Source organism: Leucoraja erinacea, chromosome 27, assembly GCF_028641065.1.
Source record: "Leucoraja erinacea ecotype New England chromosome 27, Leri_hhj_1, whole genome shotgun sequence".
Taxonomy (NCBI): Eukaryota; Metazoa; Chordata; class Chondrichthyes; order Rajiformes; family Rajidae; genus Leucoraja; species Leucoraja erinaceus.
This window is the reverse complement of record NC_073403.1, coordinates 31,567,631-31,592,148: the sequence shown is the minus strand read 5'-3', so window position 1 is coordinate 31,592,148 and position 24,518 is coordinate 31,567,631. Positions and strand designations below refer to the sequence as shown.

General features: G+C 45.1%; 1 protein-coding gene across 4 annotated transcripts in view; it reads right to left on the bottom strand.

The window, feature by feature from the left end:
* Positions 1-24,518, bottom strand: part of LOC129710404 (rho GTPase-activating protein 27-like) — a 257,949-nt gene that overhangs the window by 46,252 nt on the left and 187,179 nt on the right. For 3 of the 4 annotated variants that reach the window (XM_055657383.1, XM_055657379.1, XM_055657381.1), the window contains 4 exons: positions 15,591-15,992; positions 7,924-8,154; positions 3,872-3,952; positions 1,178-1,300 (listed from right to left, as the gene is read on the bottom strand). In XM_055657383.1, coding sequence (XP_055513358.1) covers positions 1,178-1,300; positions 3,872-3,952; positions 7,924-8,154; positions 15,591-15,992 — 837 coding nt within the window. The remainder of the gene's footprint in view (positions 1-1,177; positions 1,301-3,871; positions 3,953-7,923; positions 8,155-15,590; positions 15,993-24,518) is intronic. The other variant, XM_055657380.1, reaches the window with a different exon arrangement.

The following is a 24,518-nucleotide window of genomic DNA, read 5'->3' as shown; positions in this document are numbered from 1 at the left end:
CGTCTGAGGGGGGTGTAGGCTGGAGAGAGCAGGAGGGAGAGATGGTCTGACTGGCCGAGTTGGGGGAGGGGGATGGCTCTATACGCGTGCTTGATATTGGTGTAAACATGATCCAGCGTGTTCACCCCTCTAGTAGAACACTTGACATGTTGGTAGAATTTCGGCAGTACAGTCTTCAAGTTGGCCTTATTAAAGTCCCCTGCGATTATGTGAACACCTTCGGGGTGGTCCCGCTGCTGTTCGTTAATGGTGTTCAGCAGGAGAGAGAGCGCCTTGTTTACATTGGCGTCAGGTGGAATATACACAGCCGTGACAATCACGACTGTTAGTTCTCTCGGTAGAAAAAAAGGCCGGCATCTTACAGACATATACTCGAGGTCAGGGGAACAATGATTGTCTATACCCTTTAGAAATACTAAAGGGTATAGCTTGAAGGCAAGAAGAGAAAAGTGTAAAGGAATTGTGCAGGGCAAGTTTATTTTTACACAGAGGATGGTGAATACTTTGAGCGTGCTGCCATGGGTGGTGATGGAAACAGATACGATACTGGCATTTGAGACGTTGGATACAGACATGGATATGCAGGGAATGGAGAGATATGGATTATGTACAGACAGATATGAGTTGGCCTTGGCATTATTTTCAGCTCACACATTGTGGGCCAATGGCCAGTTCCTGCACTGTAGTGTTTTCTGTTCTACATGTCAAACTCTGTGATGTCCCCATATAGAATACAGTTGATGCTTTCTATCTATAATTAGCAAATGGATACAATTTTGTTTGCATTTTCCAAAATATTAAATTTGACTCTACATTCATACATAAGGGTATCAATTTGATTCTAGATTGACCCCTTCACGAAACTTACGGGAGACAGGATTGAAAATGTTCATCTAGTTCCCATGTCAAACCTACCTCTGCACTCAACCCTCAGCAAGTGCCAGGACTCCCATGGTCTGCCAATCCCTATCATCAGCTAAAGATTCCCAGAACGGTAGTCCTGTTGGACTAATCTCAAGATTGATTGAGAAAGCAGAGGGTTTTCCATCCCGTGATATTGGTTAGAAACCCAGGCATTGGAGTGGACAGGTCAGCATTTACACAAATGATTGCATCAACGAGAGGAATCTTCATCCCTCTGGCCCTGCAGAGCTCAACACAGAGATTCATCATTTACCTTCTCCTCAGTGTCAGAGCGAATAATTTTCAGTGACTGGCCATGGCGCCAGTGTGTGAAAACCAAATTTCCCTCTTGGTCCATTCCATTTCCGGCACTATGTTGATTTGACGGAGCTTCATACTGGAGAAGAGGAAAAGATACCCATTTATTCTTACACACTCCGTGATTATGGAGCCTGCTTAATCTAAAGGGTGGCATGCACCGGCAATAACAATACAACCCAGATGTTTAGAAAATACTCCTTTCTCAATCACACGATAAACAAGCATTCACACCTTTGCAGGTGGAAGGACAGAAGAGCATCTGCCTGCACTACTGAATATTCACTTGCTTGTTTACAACTGCAAGATTTACATAACTATTGAAAGTGAAGTTTCTCTGTTACCCAAAAGAAGCATCAAGTAGGTGACACAGTTGGGGGGGCAGGGGGGGGGGGGGGGGGGGGGGGGGGGGCAGCTGGTGGAGCAGCCGGTGGAGCTGCTGCCTCACAGCGCCAGAGACTCAGGTTTGATTCTGACTTTGGTTGTAGTCAGGGCAGAGTTTCTTCACATCCCTCCTAAGGTTAGAGCGTAGCGGGGGAGAGCGTGGGTTTCCTACGGGTGCTCTGGTTTCCTCTCACGTCCAAAAGACATGCGGGTTTGTAGGGTAATTGGTCTCTGGTGTGTAGGTAGTAGATAAGAAAGTGGGATTACATAGAACTAGTGGGACTGGGTGATCAAAGGTCAGCGTAAGCGGTGCTTGAAGGGCCAGTTTCTATGGTCTACCTTTCAATTAATTAGACACAAAAATCCTTTAGATCCCATAAGCTAGAATGGGAATTAATAATAATTGTAACATGGTGGCCAAAGGGCAGATCTGTATTGACCAGTAGAGACAGGCTGTGACGGGGATCGCTGGTCGGTGTGGACTCGATGTGTCGAAGGGCCTCTTTCTGCGCTGTATCTCTAAACTAAACTAAGACTAATATCTGTGCTCTATAACTCCATAACAAAGTAGTCCTGCCAAAGAAAGTTGAAAAGTGCACATCATGGCTCTTTCTGACAACTGCTCAGTGTAGCATTCCACAGCCCCAGCATAGTTTCTTTCCCTCTCAACGTCCTTCATTCATCTGCTTCCAACTCTTCACCACTCCAGGAAGGTCAGCTCACTCTCTTAAATGGCAACAAAAGCATCACATGGACATCCTTGGTTCCCCCTTTCATAAACACGTCCCGTGTTCTACAAACTTACAGATGAATATTTGCTTCCTCATTTTTCAGTTCATTGTATCGCAACATTAACTCTCTCTCCACAAAAGTCACAGTGCATACACAGCATTTTAGTTTTATTGCATGAGCAATAAACCAAGCAGCAATGCTTACAAGCTTCTCTACAGTGGTTGTAAATTAATCTCCGAGTTTACCAAATAATGTTTGTCACAGGTTCACTCAAAGAACTCGTGTTTCTCCAACAAATGTTCCTGTTTGACAGAAGAGGTTGTTGCTATAGGCAATATAATAATAATTCACAGTTACGTGGATAGGAAAGGTTGGAGGGATATGGGCCAGATGAGGGCTGGTGGGGCTAGCATTGTTGGGCATTTTGGTCGGCATTTTGTGCCAAAGGGCCAGTTTTTGCACTGTGGGTCAAAGGGCCTGTTTCCATGCTGCATCTCTAAACACATGAACCCAGAGCATGTGGCTTTCTACCTCCACAGCAGTGTTTTCCCTTTCCACAGCAGCCATTGGTAAACTTGCTGTTGAGATGAGTGCCTTCTTTGTGGCCACTTATTTCGAAATCAGGGTTAGCATCAAAAATGGTCAGGTAACTAATTTCCATCCTCACCTAAAAAGAGCAAGTCAGTCCAATGTTTAATTGAGGAGAAGGCACAAGTCTGGCTCCACCTCTTCCCCCCACAGACTACAGCTCTTTCCCTAAATCCCAGCTAGGTGGCGATTCCTGTGTCAGCAGCTTCCACTGCAACAGTTTCAGAGTGCAGACAGCAGCAGGAAAAGTTGCCGCAGGCACTCAGGCTGGGCTCCTGCACCAAACTTGTTGCACAACCAGAACAACCAGGCAGTTTAATGCAAAGTTTTGCAGTCAATGCAAAACACATTGTAGAGTATAATACCTACCAATTAAGAAACGAGCATCAAGCTCATTGTCTACGTAAGTGCTGACACAATAATACAGAAATACAGCGTGGAAACAGACCTTTCAGCCCCCGAGTCTGCGCTGACCAGCGACCCCTGCACATTAACACTATCTACACACTAGGGACGATTTACAGAAGCCAATTAACGTTTGGTGTGTTGGAGGAAACCCGAGCACCCGGAGAAAACCCACAAGGTCACAGGGAGAACGTACAAACTCCGTACAGACTGTACCCGTAGCAACTCTACTGCTGCCCCACTGTACCAGCCACTTATTAAAATACACATGCCATTTCCAGGTGAATGAAAACTTTATTGTCATTCAGATATACACCTAGGCACAGTGCACCTTGAACGAAATTTCGTCTGGTCTTCCATGGAAATGGGCCCAATTCCACAAAATCGATCGTAAAACAATTTTTATACTGACTCGATGCATTAACAATGGTGCAGTTAGGGCCAAATATATGCCAGTGCCCCATATAATGGACACCTTATGACAGACACACAATTCAAGGTTCTTTGCGGTTCAATTGCCAATAGTTCTGACCATTCTTACCTGTGGAAGTTCCCACACTGATTTATCTTCATCTGGGTTATAATAATAAAACTTCCCACTGGCATCTGTGTGCCTGATCCACTAGGAGGAACAAAATAAAACAGAGGTCAGACTATATTACTTTCATCATTCAACAGGTTGAAATCCTACAATAGAAGTAATGTCTGACGAATTGTCTAAGATGTTGGATAGATACAGAAAAGTTATGGAACCGCTCCCAGGAATTGTTGAAAGAAAGAACTGCAGATGCTGGTTTAAACTGAAGATGGACACAAAAAGCTGCAGCCACTCAGCGGGGCAGGCAGCATCTCTGGAGAGAAGGGTAACTTTTCGGGTCGAGCCCATTCTTCAGACTGAAGCATCACCCATTCCTTCTCTCCGGAGATGCTGCCTGTCCCGCTGAGTTACGGGCCTGTCCCACATGCAACTTTTCAGTGGACTGAAAAATCGGCAATTGGAACAGCGACTGTCAGAGTGGAGAGAGAACACCCGCGCATACACACACGCGCGTACACACACGCGCACACACACAATGCTTCCTTCACCAGCCCATGTGAATTTTTTAGACAGCGCTCCATCCGCTTACCCTGTCTAAAAAATTCACACGGTGCAAAGCCATGGTGATACAGACACACACCGTGATGAAATTAAGACGGCTAAAGCACAGTGTATGGTAAGTCCTTTAAAAGAGGGGGGAGAGGGGAGAAGGGGTGGAGACAACTTTTAAGAAGCCAGAGATACATGGCTGTGAAGCTCGGCCGACATCAACATTACCGGTCGGTTATCCTTGGGTCTGAAAACTACTGCTTACCTTTTTTTTCCTCCAATGAGCCAATGAAATTCACCGTTCAGCACCGGCTACAATCTACGAGAACCTCCGAGAACCTTCGACCTCCTGGCGACCCACCTACGGCTCGAGAATTCTCGCTACTCTCCACGGCGGCTTCATTCTAGTCGCCGCTAGTGTTTCAACATGTTGAAAAATTTGCAGCGACCATAATGAGGCCGCGACTAGTTCCCAGAATGCAGGAACTCCTCACGACCATGAAGGCGACTCCCTGGCAACTACCTGCAAACATGTGGCGAACATGTGGCGACTGCATAGTCTCCTGCAGTCGCCTAAACAGTCGCCTAAGTGAGACAGGCCCATTACAGCAGCATTTTGTGTCTGTCCCAGGAGTTGTTCATTGCTGAAGCAACATTGCAGCAATGAGGCACCTACAATCCACCCCATGTACATAGTTCAATGGCAGCACCGAGCCACCAGTTAGCTCCAAATGGAGACGTAACTCCCCAAATATGAAGCACAGAAAGGTAACATTCAGACATATCAATTAGAAAGGCAAATGAAGTAATTGGGCCTTTGAAAAGTGACAATTGTAGAATGGTAGGATATCGTCATTACGGGCTTCTTTATTCCCTGACAGTGGAGAGATCATGGCCACTGGGTTATCCCATACCTGCAGAGTCATACAGTATGGAAATCAGCCCTTCGGCCCGACTCGTCCATGCTAACCAAGATGCCCAATCTCAGCTAGTCACATTTGCCCATGTTTGTACCAGAACCCTCCAAACCTTTCCCATCCATGTTCCTCCAGCACACAGTTTGTTTCTGCATATCAATAGCAATATATATTTCCTTTGCAGGATGTTCAAAGAAGATTCAAAAGGTTGATTTCTGGTTTCTGAATAGATTACGGGGAGAAGGCAGAAAAATGGGATTAGGAAGGAGAGATACATCAGCCAAGATTGAATGGCGGAGTAGACTTGATGGGCTGAATGGCCTAATTCTACTCCTATTCCTTATGACTTTATTACTTTAAGAGGAACAATTTATTAGATTTGTCCTAGACTTGAATGAAGAAACAAAATGTGGGATATTATCAAATCTTACAAGATACAGCAGGTAAATTCTGGCAAAATATAACCCCATATGTGGGTATCCAGAATAAAGTTGAGAATATCTTCAGAGTAAGAGGCAGTCTATTTAGTATCAAGATGAGGAGAAATTTCTTCTCAGAGAGTGTTATGAATATTGGGATAATGTGGAGGAAAAATCATTGAATATCTAGATGGACCGATGTTGAACAGCCTCAACCAACTCCTCTGGAAACTCATTCCATACACCTCCCACCCTTTGTGTGAAAAGGTTTCCTCTCAGTTTCCTATTAAATCTTTTCCCCTTCACCTTAAACTTATGTCCTCTGGTCCTCGATTCCTCTCCGCTGGGCAAGAGACTATGTGCATCTACTCTATCTATCCCTCTCATGATTTTATACACCTCTATAAAATCAACCCTCATCTTCCTGCCTCCAAGGAATAGTCCCAACACACTCACCCTCTCCCTGTAGGTCAGCCACTCTGGTCCTGGCAACATCCTTGTAAATCTTCTCCATACCCGGTCTTCAAAAAAACTCAATCAGATTTGTGGGACACGACCTCCCACGAACAAAACCATGCTGACTATCCTTAATCAACCCTTGTTTGACTAAATGCCTGTATATCCTATCCCTCAGGATACTCTCCAGTAACTTTCCAACTACAGATGTTCAGCTCACTGGCCTATAGTTCGCAGCATTTTCCCTGCAACCCTAGTGCCATCCTCCAGTCTTCCGGCACCTCTCTTGTTTTTAATGACGACTCGTAAATTTCAAGCAGGGCTCCCGCAATTTCCTCTCTAGCTTCCCACAATGTCCTCGGAGAAATCTGATGAAGCCCTGGAGATTTGTCTACCTTCTAACCTCTTTGACCGTAACTCTGACTGCTCTCAAGACATTTCTATTCACTGCCCCTCAATCCTGCTGTCTTTCTGCTCAGTAAATACAGAGGAGAAAAAACTCATTGGGGACCTTGCCCATCTCCTGTGGCTCCACACAGAGGTGCCCGCTTTGATTCCTGAGAGGTCCCGCTCTCTCACTAGTTACCCTTTTCCCCCACTTATGTATTTATAAAATCTCTTGGGATTGTCCTTAATGCTACCTGCCAGAGCTAACTACTGGCCCCTTTTTGCCCTTCAGATTTCCTTTTTTAGTTTGCTCCTTAGTTCCCGAAACTCCATCAGGGATACACTTGATCACAGCTACCTATACCTGTCCCATGCATCCTTCTTATTCGTTACCAGTGAGTGCCTCAATTTCCCACGTCAGCCAAGCTTCCTAACATTTGCCTGCCTTGCCCTTCACTCTAAGCAATATGCTGGAAAACATATAAAAAGGAGAGCTAAACGAGATCAGATCAACTATGAATAAATTGCATGGCAGAGCAGACTCAAGAAACCCATTTCTCTATTTCTGCTCCTTTTTCTTAAAGTGTAATGTTAGGTGATGCACGGCACATGCTAAACTATGTTGGTATGCTTGCAGCCATTAAGGTTTAATAGGAATCTACAGGGTAACATTTTCACACAAAGGCTGATGGGTGTATGGAACAAGCTGCCAGGGGAGGCAGTTGAGGCTGGGACTAGCCCATCATTTAAGAAACAGTTAGACAGGTACACGGATAGGACAGGTTTGGAGAGATATGGACCAAGCGCAGGCAAGTGGGACTAGTGTAGCTGGGACATTGTTGGCCGATGTGGGCAAGTTGGGCCGAAGGGCCTGTATTCCACACTGTATCACTCAATGACTCGATGGTGTTTGTCAATAGTGAACTTAGCTGCGATTTTACTCACAATTAAAGCCGCCTATCTCCCTCTTTCTTCATTATGAGTCCATTAAGAGGACAAATGTTATAAATGTGCGCCAGAGATCAAAACTACCAGTCACAAGCACCGCCTTTTAGGACAATTAATTTCTAAATTAAAACCTGTTCTGCAAGAATTTTTCACAAACTCCATTACAGAAGAATTGCCGATGCTGAGCTCATAAATTCTTCAAGAGAAGACTAGAGCTCCCACCACTGGTGGGCAATATTTGGGACAAAGTTGGACATTACGTTACAATGTTGTTTCTAGATACCATGGAAAAATGTAATGGTTTCACCTTCAGAATACAAACTTAAAAATGTCATACATCTTACTTGATGCTATCACTGTACAAAGACATGCTTCTTACTTTTGTGTGGGTAACTTCACTTGTGTAAAGCGTCTGCCCTTCTTCGTCCAACTCTATAAACCAGCCTCGTGGAGCCTTTGGATCAATGGACTGGTATACAGGCATATCCATCGGTGACTGTGGCTCGCTGTAATCTTCCTGTGACCAGTTGGAAGGTTGCCGTCGATGACCCAGATATCCAGGAGGGCTCCCCACAATTATCTCTGGATAATCTTCTTTTGGAGTGGGAGGCTGAAATGAGAAGAGCATGAATTTGAGTGTTCAGAAAACAAAATGTGTGCGGCATGTTTTTTTTTTACGCAGTAACTGGGACATACAGCCAGAGATGACAGTGGTACATTTTAACCACTGCCACGGCCAAGTTGGGTCAATGCAACATTAATGATACATGAATGGGTGATGTTTTGGGTCAGGACCTTTCTTCAGACTGAGCGTCAAGGGAGAGGGAAACTAGAGGTATGAAGAGGTATAATGAACAAATGAATGCAAGGAATGCAAAGAACAAATCAAAGCCAGCAACGATGATCAAGCAAAGGTGGAGCCCACAATGATCCATTGTTGGTTGCGGAGAAGGTGATGAGTAGTGGATATAAACAGTGAAACTCAGCAGGACTACTGTGAAACTAGCTGGATGACTAGGGTGGTGGAGAGACAGAGAGAGCGGGAATGCAGGGGTTAATTGAAGTTAAAGAAATCAACATTCATACCGCTGGTAGTAACAAAATGCTGGAGTAACTCAGTGGGACAGGCAGCATCTCTGGAGAGAAGGAATGGGTGATGTTTCTGGTTGAGACCCTTCTTCAGACTGATTCATAGCGCTGGGTTGTCTCAGTTCATACCACCCGAAATACGAGGTGTTGTTCCTCCAATTTGCACTTCTCATCAATCTGGCAGTAGAGGCGGCCTAGAGCAGGAAGCTCAGTATGGGAATGGGAAGGGCAGTTAAAGTGTTTGGCAACCAGGAGATTGTGTGGGCCTAGACAGATGGAGTGAAGGTGTTCAACGAAATGATCACCCAGTCTGAACTTGGTCGTACTGATATATAGTCCACACCTAAAACAGTGGATACAGTAGATGAGGTTAGAGGAGGTGCAAATGAACCTCTGCCGCATGTGAAAGGACTGTTGGAGTCCCTGTACAGAGTAGGTATAGGGCCAGGTGTTGCATCTCCTGGGGTTGCAGGGGTAAGTACCTGGGGAGGGGGTGGTTTGGGTGGGAAGGGATGAGTGAAGCAGGGAATTGTAGAGGGAACAGTCTCTGGGGAAAGTGGAGATGGGAAGATGCGTCTAGTGGTGGGTTCCCATTGGAGGTGGCGATAATGTCAGAGGATTATGCGTTGATGGGTTTTTGCCAAGATCTTCGGTTTCCTCCCACACTCCAAGGACGTACAGGTTAGTAGGTTAATTTGCTTGGTATAAATGTAATTTGTCCCTTGTGTGGGGATCGCTGAAGACTCAGTGGGCCGAAGGGCCTGTTTCCGTGCTATACCTCCAAACTAAATGGGTAACCAAGGAGAATATACTGTAGGACTGTTCAAGGATAAAGGACAAATTTATGCTTGTAGTAAGAGGATGTAGTAAATGTGTACTTTGCATCTGTATTCACCAAAGAACAGATCATAGAGGACAGTGATATCAAAGGGCACACTAATATACACGGGCAGTTTGAAATCAAGGGGGAGGTGGGGTTGGGGCACAAAGAGCATTAAAGCGGATTAATCCCCAGGGCCCAATGGGATCTATCCCATGTTATTGGGAGAATGGCGAATGAGAATGGCAAGAATGGCGAATGCAATGGCCAAAGATCTTTCTCTAGCCAAAAGCGAGGTCCCTCAGGACTGGAGAGTGGCCAATGTCATTCCTTCGTTTAGGAAGGGAAATTGAGAGAATCCAGGTGATAGACAAAAGATAGAGTAACTCAGTGGGACAGGCAGCATCTCTGTAGAGAAGGAATGGGTGACGTTTTGGGTTGAGACCCTTCTTTTGACTGGTTAGGGATAAGGGGAACAAGAGATATAGACGATGATGTAGAGAGATAAAGAACAATGAATAAAAGATATGAGGAAAACCAGCTGCGTGCCAACCCACCGTAAAGACAGGTCTGTGCATTCCACCCTAGGAACCAAGAGGCCAGGGGCGGAAATCCTGTGGGGTACGGAGGGGACACGTTCCCCCCCCCATGCTTTGGGAGGCGGGGGGGAAACCCCCCCCCCCCCCCCCCCCCCCCCCCCCCCCCATGTTTTGTCATCTGGACTTTATCAGCCGTTTTCTAAGGGCTGAATTGGCCCATTTGCGGGTCCTTTCAGCATCCGGCACGTCTTAAAATCAAACTGCTGCATCGAGGCGATCAAGGCTCCCGATGTTGAAGCCTCCGCCGGCCGATGAAAGACCCCATGAACAGACCGATTCAAGCCCACGTACGGAGCCTTGCACTAATGCATCTCGCTCTCTCCTCCAGCCCAGCACCGCTTGACTCGGGGGTGATTCGGTACAGCGTGGAGTCGGCACCCGATGAGCAGAGGGAACTAGGACCGGGTCACCGCCAGGGATGTGGTTCTCTATCTGGAAGGCGGAGGGTCTGCTGCGGCTGCTGGCAGGTACACAGAGAGAGAGAGAGAGAGAGAGGCCACTCGGTCCGCGTGTTGCTGCTGCCTCACAGCGCCAGGGACACGGGTTTAGATCCTGACTCCGTACTAAGTCTTTTTCTCCACACTTGCGCCTTGTCTGATGTTGATCTCACCCTTGTTGCTGAACAGACCGAGCACCAGCACCGAGTGCTAACTCCGCCACCTCTCTCGTTTAAATTTATTTTGACAGTGCGTCTCCACAGGGCCCACGGCTGAAGCCTCACGTGTGTGTGAGTGTGCGCAAGCACGCGCGGCCACCAGGAAATTGCGTCCCCCCATGTTTTCATTGCGAATTCCGTGCCTGCAAGAGGCTAACCATCAACTACATGCCACATGGTCTGGACTCTCACTAGCACATTGCCCAAACCCAGTCTACCTTGGAGTCACACTCAACCGCTGCTTAACATTTAAGGCACATGTGGAAAAAACTAAAGCAAAGGTGGGCACCCGCAACAACATGTAGAACAAACGCACCACCACCAAATGGGGTGCCAACCCAACAGTATGTACTACAGGCATAACACCCTGCTTCTCTGCAGCAGAATATGCCTGCCCTGCTTGGGAGAGATCTACGCATGCAAAGAAGATAGACTCATCCTTGAATGGCAGCTGCCATAGCATCACTGGTTGCCTCTGATCCACGGGCATAAACAACTGGCTGGCATCGCTCCCCCAGACATCAGGAGAGCTGTTGCAAGTAGGACAGAGCGTCTGAAACAATTGACAGACGATAGACACCCATTACACAGCCAAGCGCCCCCTCATAGGCGGTTAAAATCCTGTGAGAGCTTCCTAACCAGCGTCACCCTATTGGAAACAACACCAGCTGATGCTCACCTCCAGATGTGGAAGAACAGACTAGCCACTGTCACTATTTCCACCAAGATGGGCACATACCAGCAGCAGAGCATTTACCACCAGGTGCTGATGAACACTGGCTGAACTGGTGATGCCTCAACTGACTGCGAACTGGGGTCGGGCGGTCAAGTGTGACAATGCACAAGTGGGGCTACATCGAGGGTACAACAGCCTGTGACTGGCACACAGACCCAGACAATGCAACACCCACTGCAATGCCCATTGCTGGATAATCCATGTACTACTGCAGACCTTGCACATAACACTCCAATAGTGCAACGATGTGTACAGCAGTGGCGAGCCACTATATACCATAAGGACATCAAAGAAGAAGTAAAAGATATGCAAAATAGTAACGATGATAAAGGAAACATTTTTATTGGGTGAAAATGAGAACCTTTGTGTGACTTGGATAGAGAAAGGGAATGCCACTGGCTTCCCGTCTCCCACCGGATCACCTGCAAAATCCTGATCCTCACCTACAAAGCCCTCCACCATCTGGCCCCCCCCCCCATATCTCACTGACCTCCTCTCCCCCTACCAACCCTCACGGTCCCTCAGATCCACATCAGCCGGTCTCCTCTCCATCCACAAGTCCAACCTCCGCAGTTTTGGGGACAGAGCCTTCTCCAGGGCAGCTCCCAGGCTCTGGAACTCCCTCCCCCAACTGATTCGCAATTCCATGTACCTCACCATCTTCCAGTCCCGCCTCAAGACCCATCTCTTCACCTCTGCCTATCCTTAGCCCCACGTCCCCCTCCCTTTTCATCTGTGCATTAATTGCCTCATATTGTGTTTTGAATTGAATTCTGTCTTTCCTTTGTGTACTAATCATGTCTCTACTATTTATTTCATTCCCCTTACATGTTTTTCCTCTACCTGCTAAATTTTTGTAAGGTGTCATTGAGACTCTTGAAAGGCGCCCATAAATAAAATTTATTATTATTATTACCTGAAGTGAGATAAATTAATATTCATACCACTGGGCTGTAAGCTGCCCAAACGAAATGTGAGATGCTGTTGCTCCAATTTAGCCTCACTCTGACAGTGGAGGAGACCTAGGACAGAAAGGTCAGTGTGGGAATGGGAAGGGGAATTAAAGTGCTTAGCAACCGGGAGATCAGTTAGGTTCAGGCGGGCTGAGCGAAAGTGTTCATCAAAACGAGCGACCAGTCTATGTTTGGTCTCGCCGATGTATAAGAGCCCACATCTTGAACAATGGATACAGTAGATAAGGTTGGAGGAGGTGCAAGTGAACCTCTGCCTAAACTGAAAGGACTGTCGGGGTCCCTGGGCAGAGTCGAAGGAGAAGGTATAATGATAGGTGTTGCATCGCCTGCAGGGGAAGGTACCTGGGGAGGGGGTGGTTTGGGTGGGAAGGAATGAGTTAACAAGGTAGTTGCGGAGGGAACAGTCTCTGCAGAAGGCGGAAAGGGGTGGAGATGTGACTAGTGGTGGGATCCCGTTGGAGGTAGTGGAAATTTCAGAGTATTACGTGTTGTATGAGTCAGCTGATGGGGTAGAAGTTAAGGACGAGGGGGACTCCGTCTCTGTTGCGACTAATGGGACTGAGCTGCGGGGTACCGAGGAGATATGAGTGAGGGCCTCATCTATGATGCGAGAGGAGAAGTCCCATTCCCTAAAGAATGAGGACATCTCAGATGTTCTAGTATGGAACACCTCATCTTGGGAGCAGATGCAGCGTAGACTGAGGTATTGGGAGTAGGGAATAGAGTCTTTGCAGGAAGCAGGGTGGTAAGAAGTGTAGTCGAGATAGTTGCGGGAGTCGGTGGGTTTGTAATAGATGTCAGTCTATAGTCTATTTCTTGTGAGGGAGACTGTGAGATCAGGAAAGGGAAGGGAGGTGTCGGAGATGGTCCATGTAAATTTTAGTGCAGGATGGAAATTGGTGGTGAAGTTGATGAAATTCATTAGTTCTGCATGGGTGCAGGAGGTGGCACCGATGCAGTCGTCAATGTATCGAAGATCAGTTCGGGGATCAGTGTATGCTTGGAACAGGGATTGTCAACGTACCCTACAAAGAGGCAAGCATAGAGGGACTTGGAGTAGAGTGTTAGTAGAGGGAAATTGGATGGTTCTGCAGTCGAGAAAGAAACGGAGGGGTTTAAGGCCTTCCTGGTGGGGGATGGAGGTGTAGAGTGACTGAACGTTCATAGTAAAGATGAGGGAGTGGAAGCTCGGAATGCAGAAGTCATTAAAGAGATGAAGGGCATGCGAGATATCTTGGACATAGGTCCGGTGACATTTTGGGTCAAGACCATTCATCAGACTACGGACATCAGATGTGATAACAGAACCTCAAACCCCAGAGCCAGTGGGTCTGTGTTCCACATTCTGTCATGTTTATCAAGCTTGGAAGGTCACCATTTAAAAACATGTGAAATATTGGAAATGTCGGAGTACCCAGTGGGGATGCCCCATTATCTATCTTTTGAGGAAGTGTTGGGGAGACATCATCTTGACCCACTGCACTGGTGAAGATGCACCCACAGCAGTCAGCAATGCCAACTACTGGTGAATGACAGTGACTGGATGTGTCACTGTGCTACCCACAGTGTCCGTGATGTCTGTGATGTGCAAGGCACAGCAGAAAATATCCATTCAAGTGGCTGCACTGCATCCTGTTCATGCAGTGATACCGGCAAAGTGAATGGATGCTTAAGCCAGATGTACAAATACTCATTTTTCTCTCTATTCCTGCATATTTCTTTCATCAGCTAAATTTTATTTTCTCGTTTCTCCATAAAAAGGACATCCCTCCTACATTTTGATTTTTAAGGCATTTGAGAGAAGATGTTAACATGCATAAACTTGTATTCACACATAGCCAGCATCTACACTATCTAAAGGATAGTAGCAAGTGACTGGAAGCATTAAGAACCATTCGTAGGACCAAATCCAACTGCCTGAGACCAAAGACACTGATTGGAATTGCCAGCATCCATCCACTTAAACCAAAGCCAGTTTCATCTTTGCTACCATGCAACACCAGGCCAGGTATGACCAACTGACTTGCGGGTGGAAGGGAAAGTCCTAATAAGGCCCCATCTTGTTGGAGAGAGGGCTGAGAGCAAATCTGTGGGAAATGGAGGAAGTGCGTGTGAGGGCTCCATCAACTATGGCTGAGTGGAACTATCAAGGTTTTCTCTGTAGCTTCAACACCATATTATGCACTGTTGATTTTCCTCTTTGCGCTGCCTGTCACACTTGCGTAGTTCAGTTTAGTTTAATGTTGTCACGCGGACGGATTGAGGTACAGTGAAAAGCTTTGTTGTCTGCTATCCAGTCAGCGAAAGGACTATACATGACTACAATCTAACCATTCATAACATATAGATACAGGATAAAGTGTATATTATTTAGCGCAAGATAAAGTCCAGTAAAGTCCAATTAGAGATAGATCGAAGCTCAATGAGGTAGATGGGAGGTCAGGACTGCTCTTTTGACGACTTGTATATGGAGTGATTTGACTGGATAGCACACAAAACAAAGGCTTTCACTGTGTTGGTACAGGTTACAATAATAGGCCAACACCAGTAATACCGATGGTTTAAAAACAGAAAGGGGTTGAGACTACTGTATATGTGATTAAAGAAAGGAGGTTGAGTTTGATTGCTCGCTGAAATGCGCTGTACTTCTTTAATTCATTTAAGCAGGGTTGAACTTTAGAGTCTCAAGACTCTTGGCATCTGCCTGGCCCAGCCCCACCAAAGTAATCAACTATGGTCCTTCACAAAGTATTCAATCAATCTCCAGGCATAGGGCATTCGTGAAAATTAAAGATGATTTTTTTTTTAAAACTGCAGATCAGGAAAAATAAATAAAAACAGAAAATGGTGGAAACATTCAACAGTGGAGAGAGAAACAAGGTTAAGCGGAACCATTATCAGGCTATGTGAAAGGTCTTTGACCTGAAATTTTAACTCGTTTTCCTTCACCACAGATGCTGCCTGACCTGCTAAACATTTGCAGTGTTTCATTACATTGTTTTGCCAATCAGAAAGGTATGTTAAGATGAGGGATAGTGTGCTCCACAGGGTTTCATCCACAGAATTGAATAGAGGGGAATCTCGTGGACCTTTCAAGCCAATTATCAGTTTCTACTTTCCCAAAAGAGATACAAACTGGCACGCTTCCCTTCCATCCAACCTCAGTTACATACCCTCTGGTCTGGGAGTGCACCCCCACGCTCCATCACCTCTGCCTCTGGTTCTCCTGGTGGTTCCCACGTCGTCTCCCCAGTTGCTGGATTGTAGTAATAGGGCTGGCCACTAACGTCATCGAAGAGCGATTCCCATCCGTCCAAGGGAACACTTGTACTGGAACTGCGGGAAGAAGGGGTTGGCTGCTCGCTGTCGTCAGGGCTGGTGAACGGACAGTCCCAGGTGGTCTCACTCGTCACTGCGTTATAGTAGAAGTGTAGCCCACTCCTCTGGTCAATGTGGGTTTCCCATTCCTCCTGCTGAGTGGTTACGCCGGTGCTGGGAACTGATGGTTCCTCTGAAAACTCTTGCTTCAGCTGGCCAACATTCTGATACACCGACTCGGGCTTCTCGTTGAAAATCTTTAAAATAAAACAAAATGAGATTCAGTAAAAGTCCATGTAAGAAATGAGAACAAACTTGCAGTTTACATTTAAAGACCCAACATGCTGAAGTAACGCAGCAGGTCAGGCAGCATCTCTGGAGGGAGAGATTTCACAGTGGAGCAGTAAGATGGCTAAATAGGGAAGTGCAGATGCTGATTTACAAAAAAAAAGGACAAAGAGCTGGAGTAACCCAGTGGGGCAGGCAAAGAAATTTGCCTGACCTGCTGAATTACTCCAGCACTTTGACCTTTTTTTTTTGTAAACCATCACCTGCTGCTCCTTGTTTATTTTTTTTAATTACCTTTGCCATCCTCAAGAGATCCCAACGTGCTTCAGCAGAAAAAATGTCACTTTCTGCCAATGCAAAGGGGAATATTTCAGCTCATTATAGAGATAAACCTTCCTGTTGTCTCCTTCAGAATGTGCAGATGTTACCCCAGTCCTCTAAACACCGTAGGTCAAATGGTCAAAACCACTTTTTTTTTTAAAGATAGGGATTAAAACAAACATTGTAAAGCAGCATTTTAAAATTAGAATATTTCTCCTGCTTCGCTGAAGGAGATAGTTTCCGCACGAACACTCCGAATGAAATTGATGAACGAGATACTGCACCATGATCTGTGACTGGCAATAATTATACAGCAGTGGCTGTGGGCAATCTTCCAACATACAAGGCCACAGGCACCATTCAATGGCAGATCCACTGCTCCAAACATCTCCCTTTAGATGGACTGCCGCATTATCAGTTCAATAGGAAGGAGAGCAAAAGATGTTTTACTCTGAGCAGTTGGAATATTTATTGTTATGTACAGGTAAATGATAACATGGAAACAGATGGTCTTGGCATATGTTGCCTGAACTAAGATTAGCAGGGGAGTTAAGAAAAACAATCAAGCATCTTTGCAGTTCAGTAGTGATAGGAGCAGAATTTGGCCATTTGGTCCATCAAGTCTAGTCCACCATTCAATCATGGCTGATCTATCTTTCCCTCTCAACCCCATTCTCCTGCCTTCACCCCATAACCTCTGACACCCATGTTAATCAAAAATCTGTCAATCTCCACCTTAAAAATATCTATTGGCTTGGCCTCCACAGTCTTTGGTGGCAATGAATTCCACAGATTCACCACCCTCTGGCTCAAGAAATTCCTTCTCATCCCATTTGTAATAATGTCTGCAGTACATAATGATGAGGGGTTATCTTAGTGAAACATAATATCCTTGGAGGTGGGTATTGGGGGGGGATATACTGGAGTAGATGTTCAGATATTTCCATTCACGGGAGAAGAAGGAACGAGGGAATATTGTACAAGGTTAGGGGACAGTCATTTACAGCCGAGACATATGGGGACAAACTCAGTATTGAATCGTTGGAGTTCTCTAACCCAGAGAGTCGTGGACGCTGGAACATTGGAGGATATAAAGTAGTGGATACATTTTTGTAAGATCTGATTTGAGGGCACAGATGTGGAGAAAAGTGTAGCAGATAGATACAAAAAGCTAGAGTAACTCAACGGGTCAGGCAGCATCTGTGGAGAAAAGGAATAGGTGACGTTTTGGCTTGAGACCCTTCACCAGGCTTCATCAGTCTGGGGCAGACCAGTCAATATCATATTGAATGGCAGGGCAGGTCTGAGAAGCTAAGTGACCGACTCCTACGCCAACCTTGTGTTCTGAGAGTTGGAAAGCAGAATTGTATTTCACTACTCAATGGAAAGGCTCCCATATCTACACTTTAATCATGTCCGCTGGCAAAGAAAGTTAAAGCTTTTCACAAACTTGCAGTGGTGCTGATCACTTGGCAGCTTTGACTGTCTAGTAGGGTGGAGAAGGGGATTCACTCGTGTCAAAACCATCCTGTGCTTGTCTCTGGCTACCTGCATTGAGGAGGTCCGTTGCACTGTGCTCGGCAATGCAGGCAATGGACCTCTGCCATCCTGCACTGGGCATCATGGCAGTAGAACCAGCCCAACACCAGGGAAGATGGATAGTAACACAGAGGTGCCAGAAAATCTGCACAGTGTTTTCATATTGCATCATGTACAATAAATTCATGAAACAGAATTGATGAAGCACTTTTTAAACAAACCTTTTCACATCGACTGAAATTAAATGGAAGTGTCATTGCTGGCAAAACCCATTGCCAATTTCCAGTCAGCAGTGTCTCTTTAGCTGAGCAGATTTAGATATACACTTGTGCTTTAGTAATGATGTTGAAAGAGAAATCAACAGCTCCTCTGTGAACTCCATACATTTAGCATGTTCCCAACAACCCTCACCAACTTCTACAGATGTGCCGTGGAAAGTATCTTATTGCCTTGGTTTGGGAACAGCTCCATCCAAGACAGCAAGAAATTGCAGAGAACAGTGTGCATAGCTCAGACCATCACACAAACCAGCCACCCTCTCATTAATTCCATCTACACGTTGCCTCGGTAAGGCCACGATTATAATTAAGGATGAGTCTCCCTCTTCACCCCTCTCCCATCAGGCATGGGATATAGCAATTTGAAAACCATACATCCAGACGCAGGACCAGTTTCTTCCCAGCTGTTATCAGGCAACTGAATAGTTATCTCATCAGCTAGTGTGTAGTTCTGACCTCCCATCTTCCTCATTGGAGACCTTTGAAATGTCTTTAATTGGACTGTTGCACTTGCATTAAATGTTGTAGCCTTTATTCTTTTTGTGTGTACTGTGGATGACCTGATTATATTCATGTGTTGTTATTCTTTAACTGGATAGTATACAAACACTTTTCATTGTACCTTGATACATGTGACAATAAGACTAAACTCAAAAGTACCATTCCAACTCGCTAGATACTGTCATGTACACAGTGTGTGGGGGTTGATCATATGATTGATAATCGGAAGGTTGTGTGCAACCAAATGAAGCAAGGCTGACATCTGACACTTACTGTGAAGTGTAACGAGTGGCATATTGATAACTGCAACACTATTGTGCTCAAGTATCTCATACATCTTAAGTATCTCAATCAGCATGGGGAAAGTTGGTATGGACAAGGCAAGCTCCACTAATACCATCCCAAGTTGCACAAGGACACAAGGCTTCTATTGCTAGTTGTACATTCCATTCCTATTAGGAAGGAAGTATTTCCATTCCACGTTGCATTCAATCTTTAGCACCATGTGTTCTGAAGCCAAATACATGTCAACTCCCTACACGATGGCACAGCGGTACGGTTGCTGCCTTATAGCGAATTCAGCGCCGGAGACCCGGTTTCAATCCCAACTACGGGTGCCGTCTGTACGTTCTCCCGGTGACCTGCATGGCTTTTCTCCAAGATATTCGGTTTCCTCCCACATTCAAAGCACTGCAGAGGGTGGTGAAAATTGCCCAACACATCACCGGTTCCTCACTCCCCTCCATTGAATCTGTCCAAAACAAACTTTGTCTGCGATGGGCGCTCATCCTCGCCAAGGACTGCTCTCACCCCAACCATGGACTGTTCACCCTCCTACCATCCGGGAAGCGCTACAGGTCTCTCCGTTGCCAGACCAAAAATACTATGACTGTATGCACGTAATTAGATTTATTTATTGTTCATATTTATGTCGCTTTTCTAGGGAGATACTAACTGCATTTCGTTGTCTCTGTACTGTACACTGCACAATGATAATAAAGTTGAATCAGAATCTGATTCCAAAGACGTACAGGTTTGTAGGTTAATTGGCTTGGTAAATGTAAAAAATTGGCCCTTATGCGTGTAGCATAGTGTTAATATGCGGGGATTGCTGGTCGGCACAGACCCGGTGGGCTGAAGGGCCTGCTTCCACGCTGTATTTCTAAACTAAACAATCCAGTCATCCTTGGTGAGAAAAGCACAGATGAATATACACTGTTTCATTGGCCAAGGACTTAGAACATCTACATTTCATTTTCTTGTTTTCTTTGTGACTAATCAAAAACAGACCGCTGTATCACTTGCCCCATCTCTTGTGTTTGTTTGTATTGGGAATTTCCAAAGTGTTAAAATGGGAAGTCATTTGAAAAAGATTGGCAAGGTCGAGTGTTTGGCTCAACCACGCTCAGATTTGACGGTAAAGCTGTATTTCGGGTTCCAAATATTCTCAGAATGAACCCCTTATTGTTTGTAGATTTAAATAACCCTGGGTAACATGATACCATATCGCATGTCTTATTCAAATCAGTCAGTGAGGGTGTCAGGGGTTACGGGGAGAAGGCTGGAGAAAGGGCTTAAGAGGGAAAGATAGATCAGCCACAATTCAATGGGCCAAAAGGTCTAATTCATATGAAATGAGGAATATGGGGACGCACAAAGTAAGAATAACATTGACTTGAACTACGAGCAACAGCAGATGCTGGTTTATGACTTGAGTTAGCTCTGTTACAACAACAAAACTCTTTTTCAGACAAGATGCATCAATTTGAATAGGAATTTGTAAACTGTTGCACAAACGCTGGTAGCGTAATTATCCCATTACTTTGTTGGTACCTTTTATGTGGTGACTCTTTGCAAACCGTGGGTATGCAGAAACAAAGCATTTCACTGCAATTTGGCACATGTGACAAAGCATTCATTCAACTAGGGTGGTTCCTGACCTCGAATATGTCTGTGTGGAGTTTGCACGTTCTCCATGTGGGGTTCCCCAGTTTCATCCCACATCCCAAAGACACTGTACAGTGAGTGGATGAGAAAGGGGACATCATAGGACTGGTGTGAGCAGATGATTGAGCATTGGTGTGCACTCGCTGGGCCAATGGGCTTATTTCCATGCTCTCTCTCTAAACTGCTCTAAACTGGCTTTCTGATGATAGATTGAGTTTGTCACTCAATGCATAGTCATTATGGAAGACTCGGGGGCTAGTTAAAGACTAGTCATTTGACGAAAGAAAGAGTGCACAATATGTACATAGTTTGCTGAAATGTCACATTCCTGCAGGAACAGTGGGTGTATCATCATCATATTTACTGATGACACAGCAACACCATATTGCACCATAGGGCAGCAGTGAAATTCACAGAAGCTTCTCAGGATTACGTTAAAATTGACAATTAACTAGACAAGACGATATTGCACTGTTGTGAGATTAAAATAATATTTTAAAATTTGAAAGACAGAAAGAAAAGGCTTGATATCGGATGCACAGGTCCTTTATTAGTTAAAATGAACATACATTGTGGGTTGTAGAAAAAGACTGTTTCACACAAGTGGTATAACTGATCAACAGCTTTGACAGTTATCAAACCTCATGCGCTCTCTCATGTGTGATTGCACATTTTCAGTCATTGTGTGGCCTTCAGACTACTGGTTGTATGCTGTGAACCTATGAGTGAAAGTGCCGCCTTCACAAGACAAGCACATCCCATCCAAACCTGCTCATGGTTTAGTGGTTTAAAGACCCACAATACAGCCCAGTGACCACTGAGACTTCAGCATGTTTAGTCACAGAGTCATGCAGCATTGAAACAGGCCCTTCGGCCCAACCGACCAACATGTCCCATCTACACCAGTCCCACCTGCCTGCGTTTGCCCCATATATCCCTCTAAACCTAATTGTTTGTTAAATGTTGTGATTGCACCTGCCTCAACTACCTCCTCCGGCAGCTCGTTCTATACACCCACTACCCTGTATGTGAAAAAGTGACCCCTCAGATTCCTATTAAATCTTTCCCTCTTCATCTAAAACCTATGTCCACTATGTTTCACAGCTGCATTCTTCCTCCCAATGTTTCAGGATCTCAAATGCATTGAAAATGATTTCCAAAGATTGTCAAACCCCTGTACAATATAATGTCGCATCTGGTTGTAATTTGAGCCAAAATAAGTCAAAAAGCAGAATGATAACAGATGAGCAAAACCCATGCAATTAACACATGGCAGCAGAGTTTTAAATGGCCTTGTATCCAGAGAGCATTAAAACAAAAGACCAGTGAGGATGTTGGCAGAGTTGAGTAGAGATAGCAGGATACATTTCAACCACACCTGGAGATTCCTCTGTATTGACCTGCCATCCATCTTAGGAATCATAATTGAGATAGATACCTGGTGAACATGGAGAGCTCAAGTCAAGAGTGTTTTATTGTCATATGTCCCAGATGGGACAATGAAATTCTTACTTGCTGCAGCACAACAGAAAATGTGAATATGTAAACATAGTACATAACGGGGGAAGAGAAAAAAAAGTTCAATAAATAAGACAAATATAGAGCAATAATAGTATAGGCTTTTGCAGTTCAGAGTTCAGAGCTTATTGTGTTTAATAGCCTGACGGCTGTAGGGACAAAGCTGTTCCTGAACCTGGACGTTACAGTTTTCAGGCTCCTGTACCTTCTTCTTGCTGGCAATGGTAAAATGAGTGTGTGGCCAGGATGTTGTGGGTCCTTGATGATTTAGCCTGCCTTTGAGGCAGTGACCACTTCGACGGTGGGGAGGTCAAAGCCAGTGATGGACTGGCCAATGGTTAGGACTCTTCTTCAGACTGATTGTAGTGGGGAGGGAGAAAGCTGAACAGCAAGACAAGCTCTGGCGAGTGATGGGTGGATACAGGCAGAGGGAGTTTTTTTAATTGGCTGATGGTTGGTCAAAGCCAGAGATGAAAAGCCAAAAAATGAGATCAAGAGACAAGGATTGATGAGCTGTGAAATTTGAAGTCAGAGAACAAGTGTAGGTGAAAGGGGACAGTGGAGAAGAGACAAATTGATGCACAGCCAGATGGGTCTCAGGGAAGCGAATGAAGGGGTGATTTTAAGTTAGTTATTAACATTCATACTGTTAGGCTGTAAGCTAGTCAAGGTGTTGTTTCTCCAATTTACATGTGGCCTCACTCTGGCAATGGAAGAGGCCCAGGGCAGAAAGGTTGGTATGCAAAGGGGAGTTAAAATAGTCAGCAACCAGGAGATCCAGCAGGCCTTGGCGGATTAAGCGCGTTTGGCAAAATGATCGCCTGGTCTACGCTTGGTCTTGCCAATGGTAAGGAGGCCACAAAAGCAGCATTGGATGCAGTAGATGACATTAGAGGAGGTGCACATTGCTGCCTGACCCGTCAAGTCACTCCAGTACTTTGTCTTTCTTTGTAAACCAGTATCTGCAGTTCCTCTTGTGTAGATTATCGGGTCTTAGCAGTTTGAGACTTTGTATAAAGTGTCCATATAAAGACTTTGTGTCTGGCTGATGCTTCCCCCTCATTGCAGCTTTGATTAATCCTGGGTCCCTGAAAACTGTCTATATTTCTATTTCATGCGGGTCAGTTGTATTCCATTATTGCAAAAGTGACCAACTACAGAACCAGTCACAAGCAGGAGAATTTATTTCCTGATGGGCAAAATGTTTCTTAACACTGCCTGATCCAATGGCAACAATGAAATGGAGAGATGAAAAGGGTTAGGGAGGCTCATGAAACAACAGCTTTGATTGCTTAGATCAAATGCCTTGTAGAAACCTCATATATCCAAATAGAATGTTGTACATTTGTAGAATTCCCTGCCACAGAGGGCAGTGGAGGCAAAGTCACTGGATGGATTTAAGAGAGAGTTAAATAGAGCTCTAGGGGCTAGTGGAATCAAGAGACATGGGGAGAAGGCAGGCATGGGTTATTGATTGGGGACGATCAGCCATGATCACAATGAATGGCGATGTTGGCTCAAAGGGCCAAATTGCCTCCTCCATTCACCTATTTTCTATGTTTCTATGTATAAAGTGCAGGGATTTTTTCTGATCAATGTAAGCGATGGTTCTCGTTAAATGCAAAGCACATGGTTACAAGTAGACACATCTTTGCCAGTAGTCTGGCAACTGCATTGAGCTTTTTCATGAGTGAAGGCATTAGTCTACTTAACACAATTAACCTACTAAACTATGCAAAAGAAATTTGAAGTAAATATTAACCCTTCATGCTCCAGTATACCATTGTGTTTTTACCTGGGAATCTAATACATTGAAATGTTGATACGAATCTATTAGTCCAAATCTTGTTCAAAAATAAGGTTGAACCAACAGCACTGACCATTATTAATATGGAAGTAAGCTAGCCAGTTCCAAGAATGAACCGATATGTCAAGAGGCATAGTGTCAGAGATTACAGGATAGAAACAGGCCCTTTGGTCCACCAAATCCATGCTGATCAACAACCACACACTAATCCTATATTAATCCATTTATTTATTCTCCTCACATTCTCACCAATTACTTCCAGATTCTAACACTCAACTACACCAAGGGCAATTTACAGTGACCAAATAACCAACCTGCAGCTCTTAGGGATCTACAGTAAGATGAAACCCATGCAGTCACAGGGAAAATGTGAAATCTACACAGTCAAAATTGAATTTGGGTCTCTGGAGCTGAGAGGCAGGGCGCTGTGTTACTGTGTTACTGTGCCACACAAAATGTGAGCATCTCTGGAAGCTGTGCACTGAGTTGTACTCCCCCTTCTTTTCAGACTTGGTCCTTGGCTTGAACATTACATGAAGAATTTAGCAGATTACACAGGAACTTCACATTAAACAAACCAATGA